The sequence below is a fragment of the Alternaria conjuncta genome (assembly GCF_024043145.1).
Source record: "Alternaria conjuncta strain BMP 0040 chromosome Unknown scaffold_13, whole genome shotgun sequence".
NCBI classification, from domain to species: domain Eukaryota; kingdom Fungi; phylum Ascomycota; class Dothideomycetes; order Pleosporales; family Pleosporaceae; genus Alternaria; species Alternaria conjuncta.
In genome coordinates, this window is record NW_026250102.1 from 765380 (window position 1) to 779385 (window position 14006).

The 14006-nt window shown below is 52.6% G+C and overlaps 4 protein-coding genes across 4 annotated transcripts; 1 reads left to right on the forward strand and 3 right to left on the reverse strand.

Annotated features, from left to right (window-relative positions):
- Positions 1-594: 594 nt before the first annotated feature.
- J4E85_008579 (uncharacterized protein) lies at positions 595-1481 on the reverse strand (the record flags this gene model as incomplete). Its single annotated transcript, XM_051472803.1, has 2 exons — positions 595-613; positions 718-1481. 2 exons carry the CDS (start codon positions 1479-1481, stop codon positions 595-597), a joined length of 783 nt encoding a protein of 260 aa, XP_051323624.1.
- Positions 1482-2756: 1275 nt separating this feature from the next.
- Positions 2757-3681, reverse strand: J4E85_008580 (uncharacterized protein; the record flags this gene model as incomplete). The annotated part of the gene is made up of 2 exons (XM_051472804.1): positions 2757-2765; positions 2791-3681. The coding sequence occupies 2 exons, from the start codon at positions 3679-3681 to the stop codon at positions 2757-2759; spliced, it is 900 nt and encodes a 299-aa protein (XP_051323625.1).
- An 821-nt stretch (positions 3682-4502) lies between these two features.
- Positions 4503-6195, reverse strand: SSH4 (Rsp5p-dependent ubiquitination, sorting of cargo proteins at the multivesicular body; the record flags this gene model as incomplete). The annotated part of the gene is made up of 3 exons (XM_051472805.1): positions 4503-5389; positions 5440-5745; positions 5796-6195. 3 exons carry the CDS (start codon positions 6193-6195, stop codon positions 4503-4505), a joined length of 1593 nt encoding a protein of 530 aa, XP_051323626.1.
- Positions 6196-9228: 3033 nt separating this feature from the next.
- J4E85_008582 (uncharacterized protein) lies at positions 9229-12172 on the forward strand (the record flags this gene model as incomplete). The annotated part of the gene is made up of 3 exons (XM_051472806.1): positions 9229-9330; positions 9392-12013; positions 12071-12172. The coding sequence occupies 3 exons, from the start codon at positions 9229-9231 to the stop codon at positions 12170-12172; spliced, it is 2826 nt and encodes a 941-aa protein (XP_051323627.1).
- Between the last annotated feature and the right edge of the window lie 1834 nt (positions 12173-14006).

Sequence of the window (14006 nt, forward strand, 5' to 3'; positions counted from 1 at the left end):
GCGGTAAGAGAAGGGTTGGTTCAGCTGGTGTGGAAGTAATGCTGTTCATACGGGCATTAGTGTGATCGGGTATGTTGTGAATGAGGGATCAACGACGAGATGACTGTGTACTCTCGGTTCCAGATAATCCGAATGAAGGAGAATGGAACATAATGGATATTATCGTGAGCGGTGCCCATAGATATCCTGCGACGATGGTACACTGAGCTCCACTGACTCGTCCTCCCATATTATCATGAGCGTAGATGCTGGAGTAGTCGTCCGACCTATGTCATCGTTCTGGGATGTGGTTGCGTCCAAAGCCACAGTCTCTGAACCGATCTCTACGTCCAAAGCCACAGTCTCTGCACTAATCTCTTAATCCTCAACACAAGAAATCGATAACCCTTCGGGATCGCCATTCCGAACTCATACAGAAAATACACTATTGCAGCAAACAATGCAAATGCCTGATCGAACTCCGACATCTTAACGGGCGTACACGGCACAAGCAAGCACCTCCCCTTGATCCCTCTCTCCACGAAAACCCCAACCAAAACTGTCCTTACGCATCGCCCAATCATCGCCGCCCCAATCAAGATATCATACAGCGGACTAAGCATCGCACCGACATCTGTGGGCAAGTTGCCATAAATTGAAATCACGAGCATGCTCAGCATCATCATGACCGACGTTGATGCCAAGAAGGCCATGTTCGTTATAACGCCGCCCACCCACCGCGGTTGGACGTCATGACGATGGTCAAGAAGACGGAGATACAGGGCAATCGAAGGAAGAATCTGACCCATGAATATGATGAGATTGCGACGGACAATGGCAAGGTCGACAGAAGACGCTTTACTACCGATAACGCGAAGATTCTTCCGTATGGTAAACAAGAGTTGGAAGCTTGCGTTCAGAGAGCCTAGATTGAGAATGGAGATGGCGGCGCGTGATTGAACCCACTGCGATATGAGTTGGCGGCAGGCTTTCATGTGAGTGGCGAGGAGAATTTGGAAGTCCTCTGTATTACGACTCTTGTCTTGAGGTGTGTGGGGGGTTGCCTGTTCCTCGAATTCCGTTGCATTCCATATCCATGGCCCGAATCGAGCTGTTGCTAATGTAATACTCTCCTCACTACCAATGCCGGTCGTCCGCACTGTGCAAAGACTCTCCTTATCCCCTGCTTCCCCAAGGATTCGAGAAAGAGGTATCCCCGCTTCTGCTGCTTGACGGAGCGACTCCTTCACACCCGAAGCTAGCTTGTCGAATTTGCGATCCATGTGGACGTTTTGGAAGACATCGATAGCGGCTGCGTTCATATACATCGCGTAGGTAATATAGTGGAGGTTATGTGTGTACTCGTCGCGGAGAATAGGTGCCCAGGATGCGATGAGTGTGACGCACCAGGCTGCCCATGCGCCTGGGCCATAAAAGCCGCTCACACTGAGGGTTTGGAAGTCAACTTCGGTTATGTTGTTGTAGGTAGAAAAGGTAGTCATCGTCGCGAGAGACACAAAGAGGAAAAGATTGCGCTCTTGACTTGGACTAGGGCCTGGTCTTATTTCGGGCAGGCCATCGAAATTGTGTTGGAGTATACAGTATGTTTGCGATAGCTTTGATGTCGCCAGAAACGCAGCCGTATGCTCTTGGGTGAAAGTCGCGAGACGAAGGCGATACAAACAAAGAGAGATGTGATTGTGTCGCATGCAGTGGAATTCGCGAGGAAGGTGGTTGTAATTGGAAGGAGAGACACGGTCGTTGACGCCCACGTGGCGCACCTCACAGCCTCACTCACAGCCTCGAGCGATGAGGGGCTGAGCAATCTCGCTTCACACCTCTGGAAGAGAGCATCGAGCAAGCCACGTCCATCACGAGGAACCAAGAAAACGACAACACCATTGTTCCCCGGTCATGCTTTCGTCAACGTCTCGCTTGCCGCATACGTACAGGCTGCCAAGGTCCAACAAGTGCCCACAAAATCATCGTAGCTGGCAAGCTTCTTGCCGCATCCTATCACACAATCAGCACAACGCCACCATCGTCGCCTCGTTACTCCTCTTCACTCACAGAGCGAACTTCGACATATGTCGAATTACTGATCATTATGCCGCACGATATTTCCACTCTCCCGAGAGAATTCTCGGTGTTGGAGCGTAGCCTCCACGACTTCACATTGTAGCCACACGAAGAAAGCGAGGCGGGCAAACGTGGCTGATCTCAAAAACTGGTTTGCTCTTTGCGTAGCCGTTTTCCGTTCGTGATCGCGGATTCGTAGACTTCGAGAGGGCTTGACATGTTGCGAAAGTTACGGTGCAGTCTACAGATGAGAAAGCCTGGAAGGCGATGGTAAACACAACATCAAGAGGTAGGGACAGTTCGTGAAGCTCTTTCTTCATGGATGATACACGCTGCTTCTTTCTTCTCTCCCTCGTTCCTTCCTTCTCTCCCCCACCCAAACATCAAAATAACAGTATCATGAAATGGTGGAACAAGAATGTAAGCGACGCGCCCTTAGAGATTCGAAAGGTAGACTTACAGCTTAAAAACGCACCAGCTTTTCTGCTACTGCCAATGACCCGGCTCCAAGCTTTGCACGCAGCGTATTCCTCGATCCCACATTGAAGAACCAACCCAAAAACGCAAGTCAGTTCATTCTTTCCACCTCTGGCTAAAAGGCACATGTTCAAGTTCACAACCCGACTCTTCCCCAGAAAGCTGAGCATGAACGCGTACAGCAGCAAACTTCGTATCTTCCAACTTCTTAAACCCAATCTTCAACGCCTCTGCCCGCATTATTCGAGCCCATACATTGGGGTAAAACCTGATGTCGCGACTGTATCCAACAGGTGTTTGGTGCAGACAGAGACTCTTGTCTAAAGTTGCACTGTTTGTTCCCTCTCGCTCATCAATCCTGCCTTCCAACTCGATGATAAACCTGACGGCTATATCAAGGGGCACGCGCAGAATAACAAGGCCAGTGGCATCGGGTCTTTCGATGGGCAGAGCGAATGGTTTGAGAGGATCTAGTGAAATGTGGATACCGGTGTTGGTACGATCTTCCCCGGTGAGAATGACAAGCACAGTCTGCGTGCTCGCTACTTCGCGTAGACTAACGAAGCCGTCTGAACCACATCTAGCGGTTGAGTCACGACGGTCGCATACGAGGACAACGGTAGGAAGAAGCGAATGCACGGAGTAGTTATCCATATCCAACGAGATACGCCGTGCTTGCGCGCAAAGCGACGAATGCGCCTTCAAGATATCTGGTAAACTCGATGGACCCGTACCCGCAACTCTCACGGGCGCAGCGAAAAAATGCCCAAACTCAATATTCAGCTTGCCACGACTCCGTCCCCATTCTTCGTATATAGCAGCAAAGACACCACCGGACATGCAAGTCTTCTCGGGGGCGTGGGGCGCACCTGTTTGTGCCGACTGAAGCCAGTAGAATGCCGTGGGCTTGTTGCATAGCTCCTTTGCTATTTCGCCTACGGTGCCTTCGACGTCTCGAAGGACGATACGATAGCGGTCAACTGAGGTCCAGATCACTTTTTGCATCCAGCGGAAGTGGGCTTCTCTTTGGAAGTGCCAGGATCGTTTTAGGTCGGCGAGGATGAGTGATCTTGGTAGAGATTCGAAGATGATGGCGGGATTGCGCCATGGATATGGACTGTCCGCCCATAGATTGTTCGTGGACATTGTGCTTGTACCGTAGGAGGTAACGAAGGTGGTGGCGATTTCTTTGTTCGTTCAGGAGGAACTGACGAGAGATCAGTTCTCCGACAAATTGAGCGAGCGCTAGTTCTTCATTTTGGTACGCCAAGTATGGCAACCTGGAAGAGTACCATGGGTCTCTATGGAGACAGAATGTGTATGTTCGTGCGATTCGATAGTAAGAAAAGGATGTTTGTAGACCGTGTGTCTGGTGAAAGCTTAACTGCTGTTAGCCACAGGAAGTTCATGCTAGGATTGATAACAAGCAGGGTAGATAGAAAGGAGGAATGAGATGATAATTCTCGCAAGTGGGAGAGCGTGTGTATTGACAATCCAAACAACTCATCGCTTTACTACTACAACCCAAAAGCTACCACATGAGTAGCCAAAGCCAGCCGCAATCCAATTTGAACGCGCTTCAACGCACATCGAGCCAATCTATCCCTTTCAAAACGCCCAGCAACAAGAGTATTCGTGTGCTTAATCATTCGTGACTCCACCCAGAAAGCAAGCAAAAATAAACGTAACAATGCTCGCTTCCATAAACGCCAGGTAAGGTTGGACTGGTGAGATATCAACCTGCTCAAAAGATATGTTTCGCTGCCACCCATGCAGTCCATGGAGAAATTCTCCACAGCGGTGCGTCCGATCAATAATGATCGTTCGCAATGAGATGGATCCAGCCCCGACAAAGATAGGAAAAAGGAAAAAGTTGAGCGATAGGGTATAGTGAAAAGACGCAATCCTTCCTCTCGGATTCGTCGAAACAATGGAGTAGAGTAACACAAGGAAAAATGGCCAAGTCATCAGCGGGGTCCACGCGGCCTGACACCAGCTTCCGTCGCGCTCCTCACTCTGATAGCAGGACGCCGTATCTCAGGTGTATCAGCCATCGCGGCATCATAGCTCGGGACAGGTGGACTTCTTTCGCCAGACTGCTGCTGGTTCTGTAGGAGCGGTGCTCGCTCGTCCCAGTATCCGTTTCGTTCGTGATCGGCCGTGTTGCGCAAGTTGGGCGAGCCGACAGGACTACTGTATTCCGGAGGGAGTTCGCCAGGTGACAGAAGTCCAAGACCTTGACGTTGGTCTACGGGGATTGTGGTCGTCGCGTGATCATCGTGGCTAGTCCCTTCACCAACATCTTCGTTAGAATCGACCAGACTAAGGGCGGCTAATGAGATGTCGGTTGGACTGCGTTGCGGGCCGGGGCTCGTCGGTACTTGGCGTCCGAGACGCATTTGCTGGCTGCTGGAGCGGCCGTGACCGAAACCGGCTTGGATGTAGCTTCCACCCATGCCTTCTCTTATGCCTTCGCGGCCGGAGTCAAGGAGTATGGATCCTTGTTCGCTGCCGTAGGGGGGTGGGGGTGCGAGGCTGCCGGTTTGAGGGGCTAGACCCCATTTTTTGACGTTGGCTTCGATGAAGACGAAGCCCATTTGGCCGAAGTTGACGTGAACTTGGCATGGGCCGTTTGCGCCTACGGTGGGGAAGAAGTTTTGTGTCTTGAGTCCGTGAGCGACGTCGTCGAGTTTCTTTCCGTTTCGCGTGAAGAAGATTGTTCCTGTTCGAGGTCTGTATCCAACACCAATGACATCTCCTTGCACGTAAGATGGACCGTAAGCGGAGGGTTGGAAGGGCTGGTTGTATCGGCGGTTTCCGTTGGACATGTACGATATCGAGGCTTTGTGGTATCCTGGTGAATGTTAGTAGACGAAAGACGAGAAGGCGTTGTCGTTGACATACCTGGTAGTCTGAACAACGGGTACGGCTTCGTTGTGACGCCTATCGCAATGCTAGTGTTTTCGGGCTTCTCGTAGACCTTGGCTTCCCAGTAGTAGACTTCGTTCTGCTTCGGTATCGGGAGGTTGCTCTGGACGCTGCACTCCGAATCGAAAAACTCGATTTCCGTGCGGCCTTCGACAAAGCAGTTGGCGATCTCCAGTTCGGGCTCAAATTCCCATGCAGACACTCCCTTCTCTTGTATAGCCAAGAATTGCGATAGTGATATGTCGGTTTGAACGGATTCGGGTGGGTTTGCTTGCACAAAAGCTGTGGAGGTTAGCTGGTGCTCTTTCTGCACAATGAGCTACCTGGGATACCTTTCGCTCTCATGTACTCTGTTCTTTGCAGGTCGTCCATATCCTCTAGCGCCTCGGCCTCCTCCTTGGCAAACTGTTGTTCGTCGTCATATTCACCCGGCCGCGTTATCCGGTCGAGGAAGATGCGTCCTGTGTTGGTGTAGCGGAAGTAGTAAACAATGGCGGCAATGATAAGGCACACGCCCGCAGCGCCCAGCACGGAGAATATGCCTATCATGATGCCCTTGGCCGTCGAGCCGAGAGTGTTGTTGTATCTTGATATCCGCACGTCATCAAGCTGTGAGGCCGGTTGTCCGGTAAGGATGGTGGCATGCGCAAAGGGCGCATTGCCAGTCGGGTAGTAGGACCGGGAGAGCGTCGTGTGCGGCGAGCCCGCTTGCAGCGGCTCTTGAGGCAGCATAATCGAGTGCTATTGGGGTTGCGACTCGGTGAGGGCGGGTGCGATGGGCGCAGCAGCGCTCGTTCCGGGATGAAGTCGTCCAGTGGAGTCGCTGGACGGATCAGTGGGGGCCGGTAACCACTCGTTGACGTGCCGCGGCGGATGGCTGGCAGAGCTGGCAACAGGGCAGCGACGCGATGGGGCGTGGTGAAGGTGCGAATCGCCGTCGGTAGCAGTGCGCCGTCGTGGGTGAGGGTGAAGGAAAGGCGTCGAAGTGTGATGATGGATTGGCGTGATTGTGAGATCGGCGTGAGACGTCAAGTGCCTGACGCAGCTTGGCTTGGAATCGCGCGGCGCTTTGCCACCTCCGCCTGCACACGACACTCTGAGCCCCCGGTCCTGGATTCTGCCGATCTACCCGTCACGTTACAGATTCGCCGCGAAACACCACACTTGGGAAAATCAATACTTTCGTAGGCTTCAACGGCGTCCCTTAGCATTGCGCTGGCTCCCATCGCCGTCTTGAAGCGGCAATCTCGACCATGGTAGTCGTCGCGCAGCAATCCAGACCGAAAAACCAACTCAGCCTTGCATGGCCACGACATCATGCGTGCACTACTCTTCTAGAAGGCTGCGAGCCTTCCTACGACACAACAGAAATTGCTATACTTGCATCACTCTCGGTTCTGGTCCCTCGCAAAAAGTAGACATATCGCTACTCCAGACATGCCAGAATAGACAGGCCAAAATTAGCCCTTGACGCGATTGCTTTTGTTCAAGCGCGGGGAAATGCTTTCTGAGGCACTCGATCCACTGGCGAACCCATGTCGTACAGTCCTGAAACACCAACATAGCAGAGCCGCCTTCAAAGGCGCTTCAGCAGCTAGTGTCTGTGCCTGATATTGGTAAGCCCTATCAATATCTCGTTACCGCATACATAGCAAGCGAAGTGCTCTTTTGAGCTCGTCTTGATGTCTTGAAGTTAGCAATATGGTTCATCCTTTTTCATCACGCAAGGGGACTTCTTTGAGTCGCGACGACTTCATAGCCTGTTGACATCATGTTGTGTTAAATGGCCGATTGCACTGGAATTTGTCCCGCGCTTCCATCACACACCGCCTGGATATCAGTCTTGCGTTGTTCTACGGATATGATGCCGGCCCGCTCGCCATTGACGTCAACGACGTCAAAGCTCGTACCCTGAGTAATCGATAGCGGCTCCAATACAGCAATGAAGAAGAAGCGAAAATAGTCATGAGTTGTCGAATAAGGCGTATGATACACGACTTTATAGCTTAGAGGAAGCGGTTGGAAGTTCGGAGAAAGACCATGCTTTCTCAAAGGAGAGGTAGATTCAGTGATGACTTCGTGCATGACCCAAAGGAGAGGAGTTAGTGTCGACCATTGTCAGATGACATCGTCAACATTACATTCGCGCAGATGTTTGTTCGGAATGGTGTAACTTAAAATTGCATGAAGTCGCACGCGGATCCAGTAGTAGACAACTGTCCGTGGGGGTATTCATTGGCATGATATTCTGACTTCATAGAGACGGCCCCTGCAGACGCAGCTCATAGACACAGGCTGCGGGTAGTTCAAGTCTGATACAGACCCTCGTCCTTTGTCATCAATTGAGGATGCCGAGGTCCTAGCGACGCAGTCTTCTTTGTAGACCAGGTGTGTTGCGTTCGTCTTGCTGGCAGCCATGGGGCAGTCGCCCTTGTGTAACTGGAAGGAGGCTCAACTGTACTATCATCATAGCACAGGAACCCAATATGTCCATGTCATGCAACACGCGAATCACGCAAGCATCCAAATGAGCAATGGAGACTGTCCGAAAGCAGTCCTGTACCTCTCTCACAGTGGGTCATTGACCATCACAATGTGACTTCCGTTGTCGGCGCCTTCTGGCTCTTGACGACTGGCTCGTGTTGTCGACGTCTTGCTGGCACATGGGCTGTGCTGTGCCTTGAGCGTGGAGAAATGTATTTCGAAGACGGGTAGTGTACTGCGTGACTGAGAGAAATGATTGCGCCTTGACGTTCTTGAGGCTTCTGAGACTTCCTCACGGGGTCTCCGGAAGTGAGGTCGAGGAGTAAGGGTCGTTGAGCTAGTAAAGTGAGACAACCTTGGAACAGGAAGGAGCGATGGCGATGCACGTGATTTCCCCGAGCCCTCACATGACCTTTAAGGTGCTGCCCGGATGTCAATTCTCGACTGACGCGATACCGGACAGCGTTATTGAAGCAGGAGCACGATGCAGGTGCTGCGGTACGACGTGTGCTAAAAGCACCGACTTGTACAACAGACGGCTGATGACAGGTGCTGTTTTCGACTACCGCGCAATATCGACCATTGACATACCGTGTGAATGATGAGGCGCGATGAGGGCGACTTTGTTTGTTGGCGTGGAAGAGCTGGGGAATGCCTTGCACGCGTCTCGCAGTCACGTCGCCCTTTTCTACCGAGCCCGCCCGACTTGGGCGGTCGCAAGCAGGCACATCACCCCAGCAGACGCGCACTCACTGAGATTACGACCTCGCCCGCTTTATACCGCCCCTGAAGCTCACCGTCTCGGCCTTGGTAAAGGCTGACTGCGCTCGCATCCTCGACTCAGTCGCACGGCAGCTGCTCCTTCCTAGCTCACCGCCCGCTGCGCACAATTGGGTCGCAAGCAGAACCCACTGCACGTTACGGGCTCCCGCGTCATTCTCGAGCAAACTTGTTGCACTACACGCAAAATATTACAGCGAGGAAATAATTTGTCGGCCGCTAGAAAAACATGTTCGTCGCCTTGTAGCCCACCCTATTGTCTGTTTCGCGTGAAAGGCTGGTGAGCACTGCCCCTCATTGTTCATTCGCCCATGGCTTTCCCCATCAGAGCTAACCATGAAGCGTACCAGCAGAACAAGCTTAAGTCGCCAGGGTCTACTCTTTTTTCCGCCTGCTTCACCTCCGCAGCGCAGCCCTGCTTTTCCGCACATACCCAATTCGAGGGTGCTACTAGACTCTCGCACACACCTTCCCCGCACTGCGAAGTAATCCACCGCAAATATGGCGTGGCAACCCCAAGAGGAGCCCCTGCGACAGCTGGCGCAGTGTCTGAGGGACTCGCTGAGCGGCCATGATCAGAATGCGCGCAAGAATGCCGGAGAGGTTCGTTTGTCGCTGCTATGCATCGCATTGCTGCAATGTGCTGACCGCGGCGACCACACAGATGCTCAAATCGGCCCAAACTTCACCTGACATCGACAAGTACCTTGCCTACATCTTCTCCAGCAGCCAGCCTCCGTCCGTCGTGAACATGGACGCCTCTCAATACTTCCAGACGCGCGCTGCGGCTGCCGTTATGCTCAAGAACGACATCAAGACCGGCTACAAATCGATGCCCGACTCCACCAAAGACTACATACGATCAGTGATACTTGCGGGATTGCAAGACTCAACTACGCAAATACGGGGTTACGCGGGAAATGTCATAACTGAGATTGTGCGCCAGGGCTCTATCATGGGCTGGCCCCAGATTCTCTCAGAGCTGGTCGGCATGGTCAGCAACGCCGACGGCAATGTCTCGACACAGGCGCAAGAAGGCGCCATGGGTGCGCTACTCAAGATCTGCGAGGACAACAGGAAGGCTCTGGACCGGGACTACCAAGGACAAAAGCCCCTCAACTTCCTCTTCCCCCAGCTGCTCGAACTCACCACGAGCCCCCAGCCCCGAGTACGCGCCGACGCATTGGCCGCTATCAACGTATTCGTCCCCGAGAAGCCCCAGGCCGTCGTCGCGAACATCGACATGCTCATGCAGCAGCTTTTCAAACTAGCCACTGACCCCAGCGAAGACGTGCGGAAACACGTCTGCCGAACCTTTGTCCACATCGCCGACATTGCCCCTCAGATGATAATACCACACATGGAAGGACTGGTCGAATTCATGGTCGCACAGCAGCGCACCGAGAACAATGCAGATTTGGCTTTGGACGCGGCCGAGTTCTGGCTGTGCGCCAGTGAGGACGAGAAGATGAGGGACCACCTTGGACCATATCTGGCCAAGATAATACCTGTATTGCTATCCAGCATGGTGTATAGCGAGGATGAGATCCTCCGTCTAGAGGGTGAAGAGGAGGACTACGAGCAGGAGGATCGGGAACAAGACATCAAACCTCAGTTTGCATCAAGCAAGGCCGCGCGACTTACCACAAACGCGAACGGTGAGACGGTCCCAGGCTCGAATGGAGCCGGATTACCCACAGGCGATGACGACGGTCTCAGCGACGGTGAGATTGACGACTTCGACGACGATGACGAGTTCGGCGACCCTGAGGAGATGTGGAACCTCCGAAAGTGCTCCGCTGCGGCCCTTGATGTTCTCGCATCCGTCTTCCACGAGGCCGTATTCCAGGCGACTCTTCCATACCTCACAGACAACCTTAATCACGCCGAATGGCCCAACCGGGAGTCCGCAGTTCTGGCTCTTGGCGCCATTGCGGATGGCTGCATGGAGGTCGTGGAGCCGCATCTTCCCATGCTCACTCCATTCCTCCTGACACTACTGAACGACCCGAAGCCTGTTGTGCGCCAAATCACATGCTGGACCCTCGGCCGCTACTCGGGATGGGCGGCACACCTCGACCCGGCTGGCAAGAACCAGTTCTTTATGCCCATGATGGAAGGCATTCTTGTGAAGATGCTCGACACGAACAAGCGCGTTCAGGAAGCCGCAGCATCAGCCTTTGCCAACCTCGAAGAGAAGGCCAACGTTGAGCTCACCCCTTACTGTCCCGTTATTGTCAAGCAGTTCGTACAGTGCTTTGCCATGTACAAGGACCGGAATATGTTCATCCTTTACGACTGCGTTCAGACACTGGCCGAACACGTCGGACCTGCACTGGCAGACGACTCACTCGTCCAGACACTTATGCCCGCACTCATTCAACGATGGAACAAGGTGTCAGACCAATCAAGAGAAATGTTCCCATTGCTGGAGTGCCTTTCCTATGTTGCCACAGCTCTCGGACCCAAGTTCGCACCATACGTAGCTGGCATTTTCGCCAGGTGCATGAAGATCATCCATCGCAACCTCGAAGAAGGCCAAATGGCGGCTGAGATTCAGGGTTTCGAGCCTCCGGACAAGGACTTCTTGGTAACAAGCCTCGACTTGCTCAGCGCCATCATCCAAGCCCTCAACTCCCAGGACAGCGCGACACTGGTCACACAAGCACCAAACTTCTTCAACTTACTAGTTGTCTGCATGCGGGACCCAAACAACGACGTGCGCCAGTCCGCCTACGCGCTCCTCGGAGACTGCGCAATCTACGTTTTCCAACAGCTCCAACCCCATCTGCGAGATGTCCTGACCACCCTCATCACACAATTAGACGTTTCGCAGATAGATTCTAACAGTCTTGACACTGGATACTCAGTCATTAACAACGCCTGCTGGTCCGTCGGCGAGATTGCCATGTGCCACAAAGAAGGCATGGAGCCCTATGTTGAGCAGTTGCTCCAGAAGCTGGGTAACATCCTCTTCGACGAGCGCGTCCCCGAGTCTCTAAACGAGAACGCAGCCATTGCTCTCGGTCGTCTAGGTCTTGGTAGCGCGACCTTACTCGCTCCTCATCTCGCTCAAATTGCCCCTCCTTTCCTCCGCGCCATCAGGAAAGTGCAATGGACGGATGAGAAGTGCCACGCACTCACTGGGTTCATGTTGATTGTGTTGGCCAACCCGGGAGCCATGGAGCAATCTCTTCTGGAGTTCTTCAGCGACATGTCACAGGCTGATCGAAATGTTGTTCGCGGACCTACGGCTGGTCGACAGGTGCAGGAGACGTTCCAGAAGGTATGATGACATTCACACTTGATCCCGCGGAGTACCTTCAGCTAACACTATCACCAGGTCATCCAGCAATACAAAGGCATGATCGGCAACTTCGACGCCTTCATCGGAGGCCTGCCTTCCGAGCAGCAGGCTCGCTTCCGCGAGCTGTACTCCGTCTGAGTACAAACCAAAACCGTATCAACTTCCGATATCATCATTTCCCACATGTGTGTGTGCTACCGCGGGCGTTGAATAAGGAATAGGACAAGGGCATGTCTGGTCTGGATCTCAGCTTAGAGGAAGAGGTGGAAATATCGGAAATACCAGATAAGAGGAGGAAATGGGACTAGTGATAGCATTTTCGGCAGGCAAATAGGGGGGTGGCAGGGTGATATCTATATAGAACATGTGTGTCTTTATCTTTTTCTTCTAGCGAGCGCAGCGGTTTTCAGTTGTTTATGCGACGAATGAAGAGGCGATGATACGCACGCACGTACGTACGAAACATTTCAAAGGCGTTTTGTTTTGAGCGGATGTAGGTAGTATAGTAGGTAGTCTTAGTTTAGCTTAGTATTAGTTCAAGTTTTCTTCTCTCGAGCCACGGCGATGCGTCTTGGTCGATGTTATAGAGCCCTTGATCGCATGTTTACGGCAGCTACTCTTTGTGAGCCAGCGATGCTAGGATGTTGCTAACAAGTCCACGCGCTCTTGCTTCCACTCTTGTCTTGGGTCAGCAGCGCAGTCCAAAGAACATCCATCAACTTTAATGTCTCCCTCTCGGCTGTCTACGATCTAGCAGCCACGTCGCCTCTAACGCACAGCCTTCTCACTCAACTTCCACAACATCACGATGCGCCACGACCAGCAAAAAAAGATCGCAAAAAAGAGGGTTCAGATGCCAAAAACATACAACAGCGGGGATTCGCTAGTGGTCACCCACCTAACTACTAATCCGCCGGTACACTGCTTGTATATGGCTGAGCGGACGGGAAGCCTAATTCTCAGTGTCCTATGGTCGTATGTGGAGGAGTGAGAATGCAGAATGTATATAATGTAGTGTTTTGGAGTCGACCGGCTCGAATGAACGCCGGTTCCGGAAGTTGCCTAAGCGAGAGGGGCAATCGACTTGTCAGCAGCAACGCGACGCCACGCAACTCAAAGTTTGCCTTTGCGCGAGACTACAACGTTCATCAATTCTAGAACTCGATCTTTCGCGTTCGCCTCCAGCGTAGCGCACGATAATTTGGGTGCCCAGGTGGTGGCTGCAACATGGCGCAGTCTGGAACCTCAAATCTCAGCCTCACGTTCAGCTCGCAATAGCTCCGCATATCTAGCCTGCTGGGCTGTTCCAAGGGTTTTCGCAAACATGAACAACGCATTTCGAGAGCTGTCTCTTGTGACTACGTTGAGTTAGAAACTCGACTGCCGCTGTCAATCGCCCTAGTGGTGTGTTCCGAGCTGCTGAGACATTTAAGAGCAAGCAGACTCGGTGACATTGCTGCGAAGATACGCGCGCTTAACAGTTTGGATGTCTAACGAGGCGGGGAAAAGAAAGGCTGCATAGTGGCGCTGAAAGCTCACAGTCTAGCTTCCACATCTTCGACAGACGTTCAGAGTGCAGGTATGTCGGTACTTTCGACGTCCACAGCAGCTTCTCCCCATCGGATCGGCTCTGCTAGTCCTAATGTACATTCGTCTACGCCATTAAAAAGCCACTGCTAGTTGTTGAAGCCTCTATAACTTCCATGTTTCCCCGGCACCCTTCACGTCTAACTACTCTTCGTCCGTCTCAGATTACTGCAGCTCCAACCTCTGGTATGCTTTTGTCTCCAGGAAAATTTGTACGCCAGGCCTGGGATGAGACTAGAAACGACACCCGAAACGTACGATGGAACGGAGTCCTTGTAGGGAAGATCTTCCTCTCTCTTACCGTTCTGATCTGGGCAACCGGACTTGTAGCGATACCTATTGTACTTGCGCTATTACAACAGATCACAGGCTCATCACGGGTGGC